The 14669-nt window shown below is 30.1% G+C and overlaps 5 protein-coding genes across 9 annotated transcripts in view; 3 read left to right on the forward strand and 2 right to left on the reverse strand.

Annotated features, from left to right (window-relative positions):
• Positions 1-692, forward strand: part of LOC108545184 (elongation factor-like GTPase 1) — a 32198-nt gene extending 31506 nt beyond the window's left edge. The window contains exon 6 of one of the 2 annotated variants that reach the window (XM_017896683.1): positions 4-692. In XM_017896683.1, the coding sequence (XP_017752172.1) occupies positions 4-21 (18 nt within the window). In that variant the 3' untranslated portion in view covers positions 22-692. The other variant, XM_017896684.1, reaches the window with a different exon arrangement.
• Positions 693-1626: 934 nt separating this feature from the next.
• LOC108545181 (protein bud22) lies at positions 1627-3425 on the reverse strand. Its single transcript, XM_017896678.1, has 3 exons — positions 3383-3425; positions 2942-3102; positions 1627-2853 (listed from the first exon to the last, which is right to left on the reverse strand). The coding sequence occupies exons 2-3, from the start codon at positions 2966-2968 to the stop codon at positions 1627-1629; spliced, it is 1254 nt and encodes a 417-aa protein (XP_017752167.1). The 5' UTR covers positions 2969-3102; positions 3383-3425.
• A 169-nt stretch (positions 3426-3594) lies between these two features.
• Positions 3595-7139, forward strand: ClpX (Caseinolytic protease chaperone subunit). Of its 3 annotated transcripts, none has more exons than XM_017896675.1 (7): positions 3595-3671; positions 4568-4717; positions 4809-5006; positions 5095-5243; positions 5363-5552; positions 5783-6684; positions 6775-7139. In XM_017896675.1, the coding sequence occupies exons 2-7, from the start codon at positions 4648-4650 to the stop codon at positions 7024-7026; spliced, it is 1761 nt and encodes a 586-aa protein (XP_017752164.1). In that variant the 5' UTR covers positions 3595-3671; positions 4568-4647; the 3' UTR covers positions 7027-7139. The 3 variants fall into 3 exon arrangements, with proteins under 3 accessions (XP_017752164.1, XP_017752166.1, XP_017752165.1); XM_017896677.1 differs by having other exon boundaries at positions 5363-5540; XM_017896676.1 differs by lacking the exon at positions 3595-3671 and adding an exon at positions 3977-4037.
• Positions 6404-10405, reverse strand: LOC108545182 (Solute carrier family 25 member 46a). 2 transcript variants are annotated; one of them, XM_017896679.1, is made up of 6 exons: positions 10102-10405; positions 9672-9963; positions 9511-9567; positions 9158-9434; positions 8641-9068; positions 6404-6472 (listed from the first exon to the last, which is right to left on the reverse strand). In XM_017896679.1, exons 1-5 carry the CDS (start codon positions 10265-10267, stop codon positions 8658-8660), a joined length of 1203 nt encoding a protein of 400 aa, XP_017752168.1. In that variant the 5' UTR covers positions 10268-10405; the 3' UTR covers positions 6404-6472; positions 8641-8657. The 2 variants fall into 2 exon arrangements, with proteins under 2 accessions (XP_017752168.1, XP_017752169.1); XM_017896680.1 differs by lacking the exon at positions 6404-6472 and adding an exon at positions 7399-7448.
• Positions 10406-11064: 659 nt separating this feature from the next.
• On the forward strand, positions 11065-14075 carry AsnRS (asparagine--tRNA ligase). The gene is made up of 9 exons (XM_017912286.1): positions 11065-11430; positions 11523-11933; positions 12016-12173; positions 12254-12397; positions 12591-12739; positions 12841-12969; positions 13083-13332; positions 13496-13759; positions 13846-14075. The coding sequence occupies exons 1-9, from the start codon at positions 11397-11399 to the stop codon at positions 13975-13977; spliced, it is 1671 nt and encodes a 556-aa protein (XP_017767775.1). The 5' UTR covers positions 11065-11396; the 3' UTR covers positions 13978-14075.
• Positions 14076-14669: the final 594 nt, after the last annotated feature.

Raw genomic sequence — 14669 nt, forward strand, 5'->3', positions numbered from 1 at the left:
ACTCTTTCCAAGAATAAGTAACCTTGGATTACCAAACACTTTATCACGTGCTTCTTTTGCAAGACTTTCTATTCGAACCGTATACACCTTCTTGGTGCATTTTCTTTTACATACATTGGATATATCAGCAGTCTGAATGGAAAGTTTAATGTAACCTCTGATGATACTCGTTACAAGAAACATACTAACAAATACTTCCTTCCTTCAAATTTCCTTCAAATTTCCTTCACATTTCGTTTAATTTCTAAAATTTTCACAATTTTCCCTCGTTATAATGATCTATCGATATCAACTATTCAGAAAAGTAACTGATTGACTGATTGATTTACATTACGTCTTACGATTGTACAACGTTATTTTATGCGGTCTTCCTTGTAAATTTGAAAATAAATCATGCTCGGAACTAAACGAAAAAAGAACATGAATGTACAAATCATATACTGTTTCTCTTAATTTTAAACACATTTTATTCCCAAATTTTCCGACAACCATGCAAAATACGTTAAACTAGTCTTGTCCTTAACGTTGTAGTTTTTGCTGATTAAATTTCGAATAAGAGAACACGTGATCTAATAGTTTTAACAACTATTAACAAAGAATATTAAGAAAGAGAAGCTCATAAAATGTTCATCTTCGTTTCTTAAACATTTATACAATCGATAGCAAGACATCTCAACTGGTCGAATGCCAAATTAAACCAACAGTAGAATTAATATGTATATTTTTCATTTTTCTTTCTTCCTTTAAATTTATCTAACAGTGACATATGCGATATTCATTTATGTGTAAAAATTCATGTACGAGAATTCAATTCTTTACAATCAAATATTTTTTTGCTATTGATATCAAAGAAACTACATAGTATGCGAAATATTATTCAAAACCTAAATAGTATGATTTAAATAGTTATCCAAAATTATAAAAAACATAGAGATTTAATTCAAAAACTATTAAACTATTTTGATATTGAATCGATTGAAACCTTCTTTTCCATTAATGATATTCTGCTATGACATTCATTAATATAATAATGTAAACGATTTAAATGTTGATTGATTAACAACGAACATAATATCGATAAAAAAAAAATTTTATCTGAGAAAGAGCAACACACACACACACTCACACGCGCGCGCGCGCTGTAGCGGCGGTTATACCAGTCATAGAAATTGTAAAAATCATGTTCAAGCGCTGGACGCACATGTGTTGGAATTAAGGATACGTAACTTCAACTACAATATAACCAACGCCGTAACATATAATATCCATTTTGTATACTGATTTCAAACTACATTATTTAAATAAAAAAGAAAGTGAAATGTATATCTTTTGATTACTTATAATTTAGTCTAATTCTTAGTTGCATTAGATTTGCAGTGTAGTTAATTTCACTGTAAATTCAATCTCAATTTGTTACGTTCAGTATAAAATATCAAACTGGAGATACTCTTGCTCCAATTACAAAGCATAGCAACTAAATCAATATTCATTTTCATTAAAATGAAAAAGATAAAAAGTACACAAATATCTACGTATATATTATATATACTTCGTTCCATCAAATTTAACATAATATTATTACTTTATTTCATGTACAAATTCAATACAAATACGGAAATTTGTTACTCAATTCTCGTCAAACTTAATCTTTTTCCCTTGAAATCCCTGTTTCATAATATCTTGCTGCTTCTTCTTTGCAACCCAGGAAGGATGTAGATTTTCATATTCTATTGCACTTGTATTATTAATACTTTCCTTTTCTTTAAATCGTTTAGCATTTTTACTGTGTTTCCAATGTCTTCTCTCTGTTGTACCACCTTGTTCATGAGAACTATACGAGTTATTCATTTTTTGTTCTCTACTATATTTTCTTTTATTATTTACTTTTTCATTTTGCAATTTATCTCTTTTATTTCTTATTTTATTTGATTTAAATATATGATTTATGTTATAATCATTGCTTATATTTTCCTTCTTACCAAACAGAGTAACGTTGGAACATGAAGTTACTTCATTTGCATGTAGAAAGAAGTCATCTATCTTTTTTAATGACCTCGTTGTTCCGTTGGAGACAGGTTGGTTCTTAGCTTCTCTGCATTCTATTCCCCTATCATTCTGTTCCCCTGTTTCTTGTAAAACTTCTGTTAATCTTTTAACAGTGGCCTCGTTACTAATGATTTTGGTCACTATCTTAGAATCTTCGTCATTTTTGGATTTTGTCGTTATGTCTCGAGGTTTTGATATTTTCTTTGAATTTCCTTTATCTTCTTCAACTTCTTCATTTAATTTCTTTTCTTCCAATAATTTACCACATTTTGCATTAACTCTTCTTTTTTGGCAAGGTATAGGAGCAATAGAAACATTATCATTCATATTTTTTGAGTCTTCTTTATACACTTCTACTACAATATTATTTATATCATTTCGCAACAGTTTTGAATGTTCCTCTGGAAAGTCTTTCATGTTGCTTGCTTTTCGTTTTGATGCACACTTCTTTGCCTTCCAAGAAATGTATTCCTTATAATTTGGAAATTTCTCCTGAAATTTCATTATTTTCAAACTTAAAGACTTGTAACGAACAATTTTTGCCATAGCCCGAGTTCCATCGTCAGTATGCAAATTTTGTAGTATGTCCTGCAGGCAGGCAAATTTAACGATTCCAAATTTTGATATATCATCGTCTTTTATATGTTTTAATGCAAATACCTCCCTTAGAAGTTTATCTGCCTTTTTCTTATTTTTTTCCAGTTGCTTTTCCTTACCATGGCTAGTGCGTAACCTTTTTGCTTCTCTGATCAATTTACTTACCACACAAGTGCGAGCCTGACGAACAGATTTTCTTAATAAAACAATCTGAAAAATTGTCAACTGATGATAAAAAAATATCATACACATAATATATATTCACGAAATAACAATTTAAAATATATTAAAAATATACCTCGTTATTTATTTCGGTTTCTCTCATGATATCAATGTTATCATACCAATATCACCAATAAAACATCGTCGATTCATTAGCACATTTTCCAATTTTTTTAATACAATGCATATACAATCCAATAATATCATCCAAGGTCCCTCTTTAAGCAATGCTCGTATCTATAAAATATATTCTCATACGGTAATAACCTAACCTTGTAGCATTACAGGATAAATCATATACTTTCAACAAAGGCAAAAATGAGCGGGAAAGAGAGATGAAGGTGACAGAGAGAAGATAAGAGATATGAAAAAAAACAATAAGCTAATTTACGATTTTGAAATCGACGATTGAAATTGTTTGGGAAATTGATCAAAATCAACTTCAAGGCAAATAGAAATGTAATTATTGACACGCGTTCAAATATTTCTTACTATGTGCATAGATATATTTACGTACACACATCAAGCGCCCTCGAGTGACCATACGTACAGATGTCCTGACGTTTCGTTATTTCTTAAAAACGTCATTGCGTGTAGTTTGTGCTCGTGTACAGAACGTTGATAAACTCCTCTTACAAAATCAAATAGTAAATGCATGAAAACTATCCCATTTAAAGGCCAAATTGAGTGATTTGACATGAGGCAATTGTAGCCATTTGAATTATTGAAAACAGCATATCAGCCATCAACGAGAGAGTCTGTCTTGACCGTGATTGACCGCACATACATATCCGCCACGTATGTAGGTACGTGTGTACAAGATCATACCATATAATTCTTCAACATTTTGGTGGTTTCTAGATATTTCATTGCTATGGAGGTAAATTGAACATTGTTTGTAAATGAATTTTAAAATAGCAAATGTAGTATCGGAAAGTCTTGGAGGGAAATCAACAAATGACCTTGAATCATGTTTCATGCGATTGTTGCACCTTGTAATGCGATATGTCAAATACTTGTGTTTTTAGATTAGTTTGTTTCTTTGATCTACTCATGATAAAATCATTTATACAAGAATTTTTAAATCATTGAATTTCTAACATATTTCATGGAAAGAATGAATAAATAATGAATAATAACGAATGATTTGTGCATTATCGTTGATTTATCAGGTTAGTATTTTCGATATTTTATTACCTTCCGTTAACTTCAAGTTGCCACTTCAATGTTTATTTTTGCAATGATAGTGCATGTGTACTCGTATTTTGCTTTCCGATGCATACATTACAGTTATAGTTTCATTGTTCGAAAAAAATCAGCTCTTAGTAATACTAATGCTTCTTTTTGGTATTTTAATTTCAGTATAATGATTATTAGTTTTCATTACTCGATGAAAATAACATTGAATTTATTCTGTCTTTTTTGGGTAACTCTTGGACTTCATAAACTTTATTTAAAATAAAATTTCATTAATGCTTATAACAATTTACAAGTTATTTCGTTTTCTAATACCCCCCTTTTTTCTATTTATTTATCTTATTTTATAATTTCTATAAATTATTATACAAATTAATACTAGCAAAATTATACTATTTATCTATGTAACAATATCTCAGGTTGTATTAGAGGTTACATTACAATATCTTATAACAATTCTTATAACAAAATATGTCTCACTTTAATATATTTTACTATAATTTAGGTTTTGTCTCAAGTGACTCTAATAATCACTGCAAAATCTTTTCCTTTGCTTTTCACAAAGAGAAAAAGAAATAAACAAAAATGAGTTGTGTTCGTTGTTGTTTAATCAGTGCTGGTCGCATTGCAGTCTCTAATCATGTAGCAAATCATGGTAAGCACACAATACATTGGTATTCGATAATTACATATTATTAATTTTTCATTTTAGCTCAAATGCAATTAATCGTTTATTTTGGTATTAGTTCACAAAGTTGTAAGAGTAGCTATTACTAGATCATTGACATTTAGTAGTAGCTTGGGAAAAGCACCCACCGAACCTACTCCACCTGGTAAAGATTCTAGTAGTGGAGTGTCCTCTGTTGGAAACGGTGGAGGCAAGAAGAGCACGCTTACTTGCCCAAAATGCGGTGACCCTTGTACACATGTAGAGACTTTTGTATGTAAGTAGATAATTCTTGAAAGTTTTTCTGTATAGAATAAATAGGAAAATAGCCAAGAATTATTTATAAGAACACCATCTTTTGTCAGCATCAACAAGGTTTGTTAAATGTGAGAAATGCCATCACTTTTTCGTTGTTCTATCAGAGGTAGATTCAAAGAGGAGCCTTAAAGAAGCTTTAAGGCCAGATGATACGAAACAAGGATTTTATAGAAAACCACCACCACCACCAAAGAAGGTAATAGTTTCATATGAGAACATTGTAGACTAACATTTTTATTATAAATCACAAAAGACCTTTGTACATAATTGTACAATAAAATTATGACAGGTATTAATATGTATCGGTATTTTCAGATTTTTGAGTACCTAAACAAACATGTTGTAGGTCAAGAATATGCAAAAAAAGTTTTGAGCGTTGCTGTTTATAATCACTACAAACGAATCTATAATAATTTTCCAGTGCAAAATTCAATGCCAGGTTCTATTAATGCAAGTGGTACACAAGATTTGAATCATCCCTTCACTCATAGAGGTCTTAAACCACGTAAATAATAGCTTCCCCAATTTGTACATAATCTTACATAACATTAAATAATAACATTTGATTGGTGACAATTAAATAATATTTATCCCTAAATGGATTGTATATCAAATATAGAATCTTTTATAACAAATTATTATAAATTGTCATTAATAATTTTATGTTTGTAGCCAATCACAAAGTTATTTGTATATGTACAAATTTCAATCAATAATATTGATTTTTTGTTATAGACTTATTACATATTTCAACGATTGGAAATTCACTTGGTGTCGGATTTCAACAGTATCCTACAGGAAATGAACATAAATCGACTGATAGTCAATCAGTCTCTGGATCTGATATTCTGGATAGTAAGCAGCATCAGTTGAAATTAGAAAAAAGTAATATTTTGTTACTTGGCCCAACTGGTAGTGGAAAAACATTGCTTGCACAAACAATAGCTCAATGTTTGGATGTACCATTTGCAATTTGTGATTGTACAACACTGACACAAGCAGGATACGTTGGTGAAGATATAGAAAGTGTTATCGCGAAATTACTTCAAGATGCTAATTACATAGTGGACAGAGCACAAATGGGTATTGTATTTTTAGACGAAGTTGATAAAATTGGCGCTGTTCCTGGTATACATCAACTGCGAGACGTTGGTGGGGAAGGTGTCCAGCAGGGAATGTTAAAAATGTTAGAGGGTACGATTGTGAACGTACCTGAAAGAAATAGTTCTAGAAAATTACGCGGAGATACATTGCAAATCGATACTACAAATATTTTATTTGTTGCTTCTGGTGCTTACAATGGATTAGATAGATTGATTTTGCGACGTAAAACTGAAAAATATCTTGGATTTGGTGCATCACCATCTTCTGAAAGTCCAGGAAGGCGTGCTGCAAATTTAGCAGATGTTGCAAATATGTCACCTTCTACAGAAAAGGACAACAAAGAAAAAGATTTACTACTACAGCAGGTTGAAGCAAGAGATTTAATTGATTTTGGTATGATTCCCGAATTTGTTGGCAGATTTCCAGTTTTAGTACCATTTCACACCCTTGACAGAGATATGCTCGTTAGAATACTGACGGAGCCTCAAAATGCTATGGTGCCTCAATATCAAATGTTATTTTCAATGGACAAAGTATGAATTAAATCATTTCAATAATTAGATGTATCCAATGCATGTACACGTAGGATGAGATAATAAAGTCGCTTGTATATATATTTATAGGTAGAATTAACGTTTACTACGGAGGCTCTAAGCGCGATAGCGTCATTAGCTATGGAAAAGAAAACAGGTGCAAGAGGCCTTCGAGCTATCATGGAATCATTACTTTTGGAACCTATGTTTGAAGTACCAGGTAGTGATGTTATGTCCGTCCACGTTACCGAAGGATGTGTACGAGGACAAGAGAAACCGCAGTATATCAGAAGAGGTGATGTTACCGAAGAAGAATTACATGCTCAGCATATACAGAATTAACAAATAATTCGTACTAAAGATACGCCGCATATTTGATTGATTTCTTGAGAAAATCATTCTCGAAATTATATTTTGCGGTAATAGTTTTCGGCCCGATATAAATTTGTAAATAATATATATTCCTTGTAATCTATGTTTTTCAAAAAAACAAGGTTACACTACACAGGTATATTATAATGCAAAAAGGACTAAATGCACATAACACTGGAAATCTTTGCAATTGTGATTATTTTATATTAACTTATTTCTGATGCAGATAAATTGAATCAATCATATATATTACATTCAAACAGTTCATAACAATATCAAAAAGTCTATTATTGAAGTGTTTGTAAATACATTTGTTAAACCATGTCTGTACATGTAATGCGCGAATACATCATCCTACTATCAAATCAGTGCGTGTACATACGGATTATCACCTGTAAAACGAATGAAAATTTTATCCTAATTGTTAGGGTTTCAAGCCGTTCAAGTCAAAAACGAAACGCTTGGACCATTATGCAAAAATAAATTGAACAGAATATTTTTGCATCTTACAGCTGTAATATTTATGCGTTTGTTTTATATGCTACTATGACATATAGAAAACCAAATTAGTACCTTCTGTCAATGTATGGGTATTGTACAATATTGTGTAATATACAGATGTAAATGGTTTACATTACACTAAAGTTATTAAAATATGAAAAATAATTATAACTATACAATGAAGGTTACACGAAACTAGTACAAATCCATTACATATTTTATAGGAATCGAAAAAATCTATGAAATAGATTTAGTGTACGAAATAAACTTTGAGATTATTTCTGCATAGTTGGAATATCTTGAACACAGATTTAGAGAAACAAAGTTTTTCCATAAAACGTTAAATCATATTGAACAAAATATATCTAAGTTTTAAAATTGAAAATGATTAACACATTAATATATAGACCATAAACTTTAATAATATATTAGAAGAAGTGGGAAAAACAAATTAAGATTTTAAAAGTTGCATATAATTTCTGAAGATAATTATTAAGCAATAATTAGTGAGAAATATTTTCTCACCAATTGTTTCATTTTATTTCATGTACATGAAAACTAGCTATAAATGAAAGGCTGTGTAATATATGATGCAAGTTAAAAAGAACTGTAGACAAATGTCAAAAGTAAACATTGTGTGATATTAGTTTAAAGAGTACTAACACGCTTATTTTTCCACTATACTGAGTTAAAAGTAACAGATAACTGTAATTTTCTCTATAGGTAGCATAGTTTCGTAACTTGCATCTTTACAGTTTCTACAATTTAAGGATTTTAAATTATCTTAAACAAAATATCAAATGATAGATTGTACTTTCTTTATGTATGCTATTATAATAACAATAATACAGTTCTAAAATTCTTTTATTAGAATGGTCACTCATCTCTATTCTATAATAAATTAAAAGAGATAAAAATACTCTAGTTATTGTTAAAAACATCAAGTCATAGATATGATTTGACAATAACAAAAAAGAAAATAATTAACATAATGTAGTAATTTTATATTTATATAAGCATAGTGATCTGTGCTTAGATAGTACATACTATGATTAAGTAGTACACACAAAAGATATTACTAACCAAATGTTAATGCTCTTTTAGATTTCTTCATAATACCAATTTGGCGGATTTTGTCTTGATTTTGGTTTCGGTTGTAACATCGTTTGTACTTCTATCAAAATCCATTTAGCAATTCGCACTATTGCAACATTTAAGGTAAATTCCAAAATAAGAGCACCAAATCCTTTATATAAACCAAGCGGACCTTCGGTGGATATGATTGTACTGTAACAGTCACTTGCACTGCTATATCCAGTGAGTATTGGTGTTACACTACGCCCTGTATCCAAATTGTCAATAATAGTTCGTGTGCCCTGAAGATGAAGTCTGTGAAGCACTGTTTCCCAAGGATAAAACAATACTTCTGCCATAAACGCGGAAATTAATGATGACTGTAACTCTATATCTTGTGCAACTGTTTCTGACAACAGGTTTCTGCTATATGCACCCTTGATACAATATATAAATATCAATCAATATGAATAGTTCAATAAATACAAATGAGTAGGCACCTAATTTATCAATTAACAAGACTTACCCTTAACTCCTGAGATTGTTTTTGCCTAATATGCATAATGCGGCTGGTAACTCCTTGAACAGCTAGAGTAAAAAGATATTTAGATACTCCATAAGATATGGTCGATGGCAGAAGAGAATAAATGGGAATTAATCTGCCTTTACTGTTCACTTCAACTAAGCGAATTGCACCATCTCGGAAAACATCCAATATTCCAGGACTATCAGACGTAATTTCAGATTGTACTGTTTCTACTAACGATGCAGAGTAAAATGGTGTTACTAGACCTATGGAAACACTGTCACATTTTCTATCAATCTTTTCTATAAACTTATAGCAAGAAGAATGTGTCATATATTAATATATTTTAATACCATTTAAGAAGGAGATGTTGCCCAAATGCTCTCAGTGAACTATTGCATGTTATTTCCCTAAAATTAATGAACATTTCATTGTTGTTAATATTGTGTATCCAGTATTATTCTGTTTGGGATAAAGAAAATAAGAATTCATTGTTATATAAAGATCACTTTACTTTGGCCATGGTGTTATTTTAGAAATGAAGTCTTCAATTGCTAACATCATCCCTTTTACAAGCAGCACTGATCCAATTCCTTTCCATAATGTATTTATTCCCTGAGTTTGATGCAGACGTATAACTACAGGTACCAATGTGATCGGAATTATGTGATATTTGCTCAACCCAGGATTTACTTGACATTGCCTCCTTAGAACAATAAGAGGATGAAGTAACAAGGTTTCTGTAATCAAGGCTGCTAATCCACAACCCGCAATCATATACTTATACTTATACTTTAGATTGAAATCTGAAATACAAAACATTATTCACTTTCAACATTTGCCAACAATTTAATATTACAATTCCTTTGTTTAAGACAATAATAAAATCTTTTAGATTTCAAGATTTTTTTATATATAGATATTTTTATTTTATTAACACTGACCTGCCTCAGAAGGAGGATTGTCTTCGCCTAGAGGATGCATAACAACGTCGGAAGGGCGAATAACATCTTGTCCATGGTAAGTATGTAGAAAATTACTTTCAGATTCCTGAGATCTAACGACATTCCTGCGGTATACACTTTCATAACTTTCCAACCCAGCCATCATTTAAGAGATTAATTTTTAAAAGCTGCAACTATGCATTCTCAGTATTAAACGTTTACAATCGAATCAACTTCTCACTTCTTTCAGCTTCAAAATGATACTCAACCATATTGGCTAGAAGGTTGGTATGCATAAATGTGATCATCACGCTGCGCAACCTAGCGAATCACAAGAAGTAAATATGAGATAATATAAATTCAGAATCTATCTTTCAAATTACATATCTGCTAATAATTATTTAAATCTTTCAATATTATCTTTTTTTTCTTAAATACAAATGAAAAATATCATTCTACTACAAAAGCGATTTTAACATAAAAGACTTTATATTAAAGTGATTTTAACATATAAAAATAAATATTAAAGAAATGTATGCGTATAGCATAAAATATATTTTGTTTACTTATTACTTATTGTTAAATAGACATTCACTTTATTTTGTACATGTTTTTACTGATAATAACATAATAATTTTAAATCGTGTGAAATTGAAACAAACTGAAGTTCAACTAATGAAATGATTAGTATTTTCAGTAATTTATTTATTTCAAACTTTAATTATTTAATCAGTAATATTCTTTGTTATAATATATTTAAGAATATATCTTACAGAATTAAAAATATATTATTAATAAGACATAACAGTTATTGCACACTTTTATGTTTATTACATAAGTATGAATCACTAGTGTAAGATGTTATATTACATGACAACCATCTTGTAATTATTTACAGTGTCCATTTAGGAAATCCATACTTTCATGCAATTCAATATATTATAGTATATCTAATGTTAGCACTAATGATTTTTACTGAGTGTTAAGTAATTGCACCTATAATTCTATATAGTTGCATTTCTATGGTGTAATATATGTATGTTAAACCTTTAAATGACTAATCATAACATTCTATTGGACATAGATATATGTGTGCCTCTGTGTGTGTGCGTGTGTGTAAGTGTAATTGTAGTGATCGGGATAGAGAAGAAATTACGTCATTTAGATTTGAATCTGTTGAAGTTTGTAATTACTTGTTTTACGTTCTTAATAAATTAAGATACACTGATAATATAATTAATAAATCGATAGAATTATAAACGAAAAGATATAAGTAGTTACGATTAACAAATAACATGCCCACCGCCGAGTCTGCTGAATCGTTATTGGGTAAAGTTATATATTTTTATATCTTGAAAATAAAAGACTTACATTATTATCTTTCTACAGAAGAATATAGACATTTTATATTTTTACTTCAGGTGCAATGTATACTTCTCAAAAGGATGGAAACGATGTGACAGGTGATGGTTCTGAGTCTAATCCTTTTAAGACAATTTTAAGAGTAATGCATTATGTAGGACAAGAACCATTTCCACCAATTTATCAAGATTCTCACGAAGTTGGCAAAAAGTATGAATTAGTATCAAAATCACAATTAAAGAAAATGCAGAAAATTTGGTTGAAAGAACGATATAAAGATGAAGACAAGAAAAAGAAGTTATTTGAGGATGAAGAAAAGAGATTGAAAAATTTAGAAGAGGCTAAAGCAATTACAATTCAAGAAGACAATACATTGCCACCTGCAGTTCGTATAAAAATTAGAGAAAGTGTTGATCATCGGGATCAACGAGTAAAACTCTTTGGTTGGGTGCATAGACTTAGGCGTCAAGGTATAATATTCTGAAGCCTATATTTTGAATCATATTTACTTTGGGCATAATAATTTTACTTTACTATTTAATATTTTCATAGGACGAGCACTTATGTTCATAACATTGAGAGATGGAACAGGTTTTCTACAATGTGTACTTAGTGATACCTTATGTCAAACGTACAATGCATTGACTTTATCCACGGAAGCTTCTATTGAAGTATTTGGAAGTCTTAAAGTTGTGCCAGAGGGAAAAAGTGTATGATAATAGATGTAGTTTTAAATTTAAGCAAAACTTAAGACTGTGTCAAAAAATTTTCAGATTATTCTCATTTTCAGGCTCCAAATGGGCACGAATTACATGTTGATTATTGGACATTAATAGGAGCATCTCCTCCTGGTGGTGCAGATTCTATTTTAAACGAACAAGCACTTCCCGATGTGCAGTTAGATAACAGACATATTATGATTCGTGGTGAAAATGTAAGATAATTATTATAATAAGCTATCTATTAAAAATACAGAAAATGTTAATTTTTACACGATCAAGCATCTATTTTATAAATATCAAGGGTAATATGGATCATGAGTAATTTTAATTAGAATTATATGAGGGAATACAAAAGAAAATGAAGATTACATGTAAAATAATAATGTAACAAATCATTTGTTTTAGACATCTCGAATATTAATTATGAGGTCCACGTTGATGCAGGCATTTAGAGCTCATTTCAGTGAAAGAGGTTATTGTGAAATAACACCACCAACATTAGTGCAAACACAGGTAGAAGGTGGCTCGACGTTATTTAAATTAGATTACTTTGGGTAAATGCATCACATACTTAAATTTACACTTATCCCTTAAAGTAGGATTGTTCTACTGATTTAATTCAATTATAATTTAACAATTTAATTTTTCATTTTAGGGAAGAAGCATTTTTAACTCAAAGCTCACAGCTTTATTTAGAAACTTGCATTCCGTCAATGGGTGATGTATATTGTATCGCACAGTCTTATAGAGCAGAACAATCTAGGACTCGAAGACATCTTGCAGAGTAAATGTCACAAATTTTGTGCTTTTCTCAATTCTTAACGATATTTTTATTAATATATACATTAAAGAAAACAAATGGTACACGTAAATCTATGTAAAATTTTTGATTTTTAGGTATACACATTTGGAAGCGGAATGTCCATTTATTACATTCGATGAATTGCTAGATCGATTAGAAGATCTAATATGTGATGTTGTTGATCGTGTCCTTAATTCACCTCTTGGTTATCTTGTTAAAGAATTGAATCCTCATTTTAAAGTACCAAAAAAGCCATTTAAAAGAATGGATTATAAAGATGCGATCGAGTTTCTTCGAGTTAACAATATAACAAAAGATGATGGAACATTTTACGAATTTGGTGAAGTATGTTTAACAAACTTGCTTGATTACTGTTTCATTACAAAGTGTTGCTTCTTTATATTTTAAACAAAGAAAACAAAAATTAAAAAGAGAAGATAAAAAAGAAAATATTTTAAAGAAAAAGTAATGTCAAAATTAATAATTTAATGTCTTTTTTAATTCATAGGACATTCCAGAAATGCCGGAAAGAAAAATGACTGATGCAATAAATGAACCGATAATGTTATGTAGATTTCCTGCAGAAATTAAATCATTTTATATGCAACGTTGTGCGGATGATAAGCGTCTTACAGAATCAGTGGATGTACTGCTACCGAATGTCGGTGAAATAATTGGAGGTTCCATGCGTATTTGGAATTATGAAGAGCTGTTGGAAAATTATTCCCACGTAAATATTGATCCAAAACCATATTATTGGTATATTGATCAGGTACATAGAGATTTGATACTATTATGGTACTTTTGACACTATTGTTTTACACAAATTCTGTCGCTATCTTTATGAATTTATTTTAGCGAAAATATGGAACTTGTCCTCATGGTGGATACGGACTAGGTGTTGAAAGATTTCTATGTTGGCTCCTAAACAGATACCATATACGTGATGTATGTCTTTACCCACGTTTTTTGGAACGCTGTCAACCTTAAACTTCCTATCCATTATGATTTCTTAGCATATAAACTATGTACGCTTTTAAAAAATTAATATTTACATAATTATCGCAAAATTACTATTGTTAATATTAAAGGGCTTTTACATGTTAATCAAATTAAACAAAAATATATGTAAATTTCAATTAGAGAAATATATCAAAATTGGAGTATATGCTTTTTGCTTCATTTATCAATCCATGATTTTACATTTAACTCCCAGAATCAGTATCACAGTGTATCTGAGAGACATATACAAATTTAAAATCAGCATTATAGGATTATCTCTGGCAAAACAGAAAAAGAGACCAGTATGAACATATCGAAACTTAATTTTTCTGTAACATTTTGTCACAGACGTCAATATCAAAATGAAAAGGTTTCCGTTTTCGACATATTAATGATAAACCTTTGGCATTAAGCATGGAAAAAATGATCTGACCATTGAGGAATAATAATGATGCCAGCAACATATCAACTTTGAATGTTCACATTTCACTAGTTTCTGCAAAAGAGATCAGTATTAAAGTTGCAATAGCCATCAAACAGAAGAAATACATGCATTTTTCTCACTTAACCTGGATGACCTGTAGAATGTACATTTCTGTACTATAAAAATGCGTGAAGATAGAAAAACGAGCCAAAACTAGTTAAATTGTTAATAATAAGTATTGAACGTAAATGTATTA

Source organism: Eufriesea mexicana, unplaced genomic scaffold, assembly GCF_001483705.2.
Source record: "Eufriesea mexicana isolate 0111107269 unplaced genomic scaffold, ASM148370v2 scaffold320, whole genome shotgun sequence".
NCBI lineage: Eukaryota > Metazoa > Arthropoda > Insecta > Hymenoptera > Apidae > Eufriesea > Eufriesea mexicana.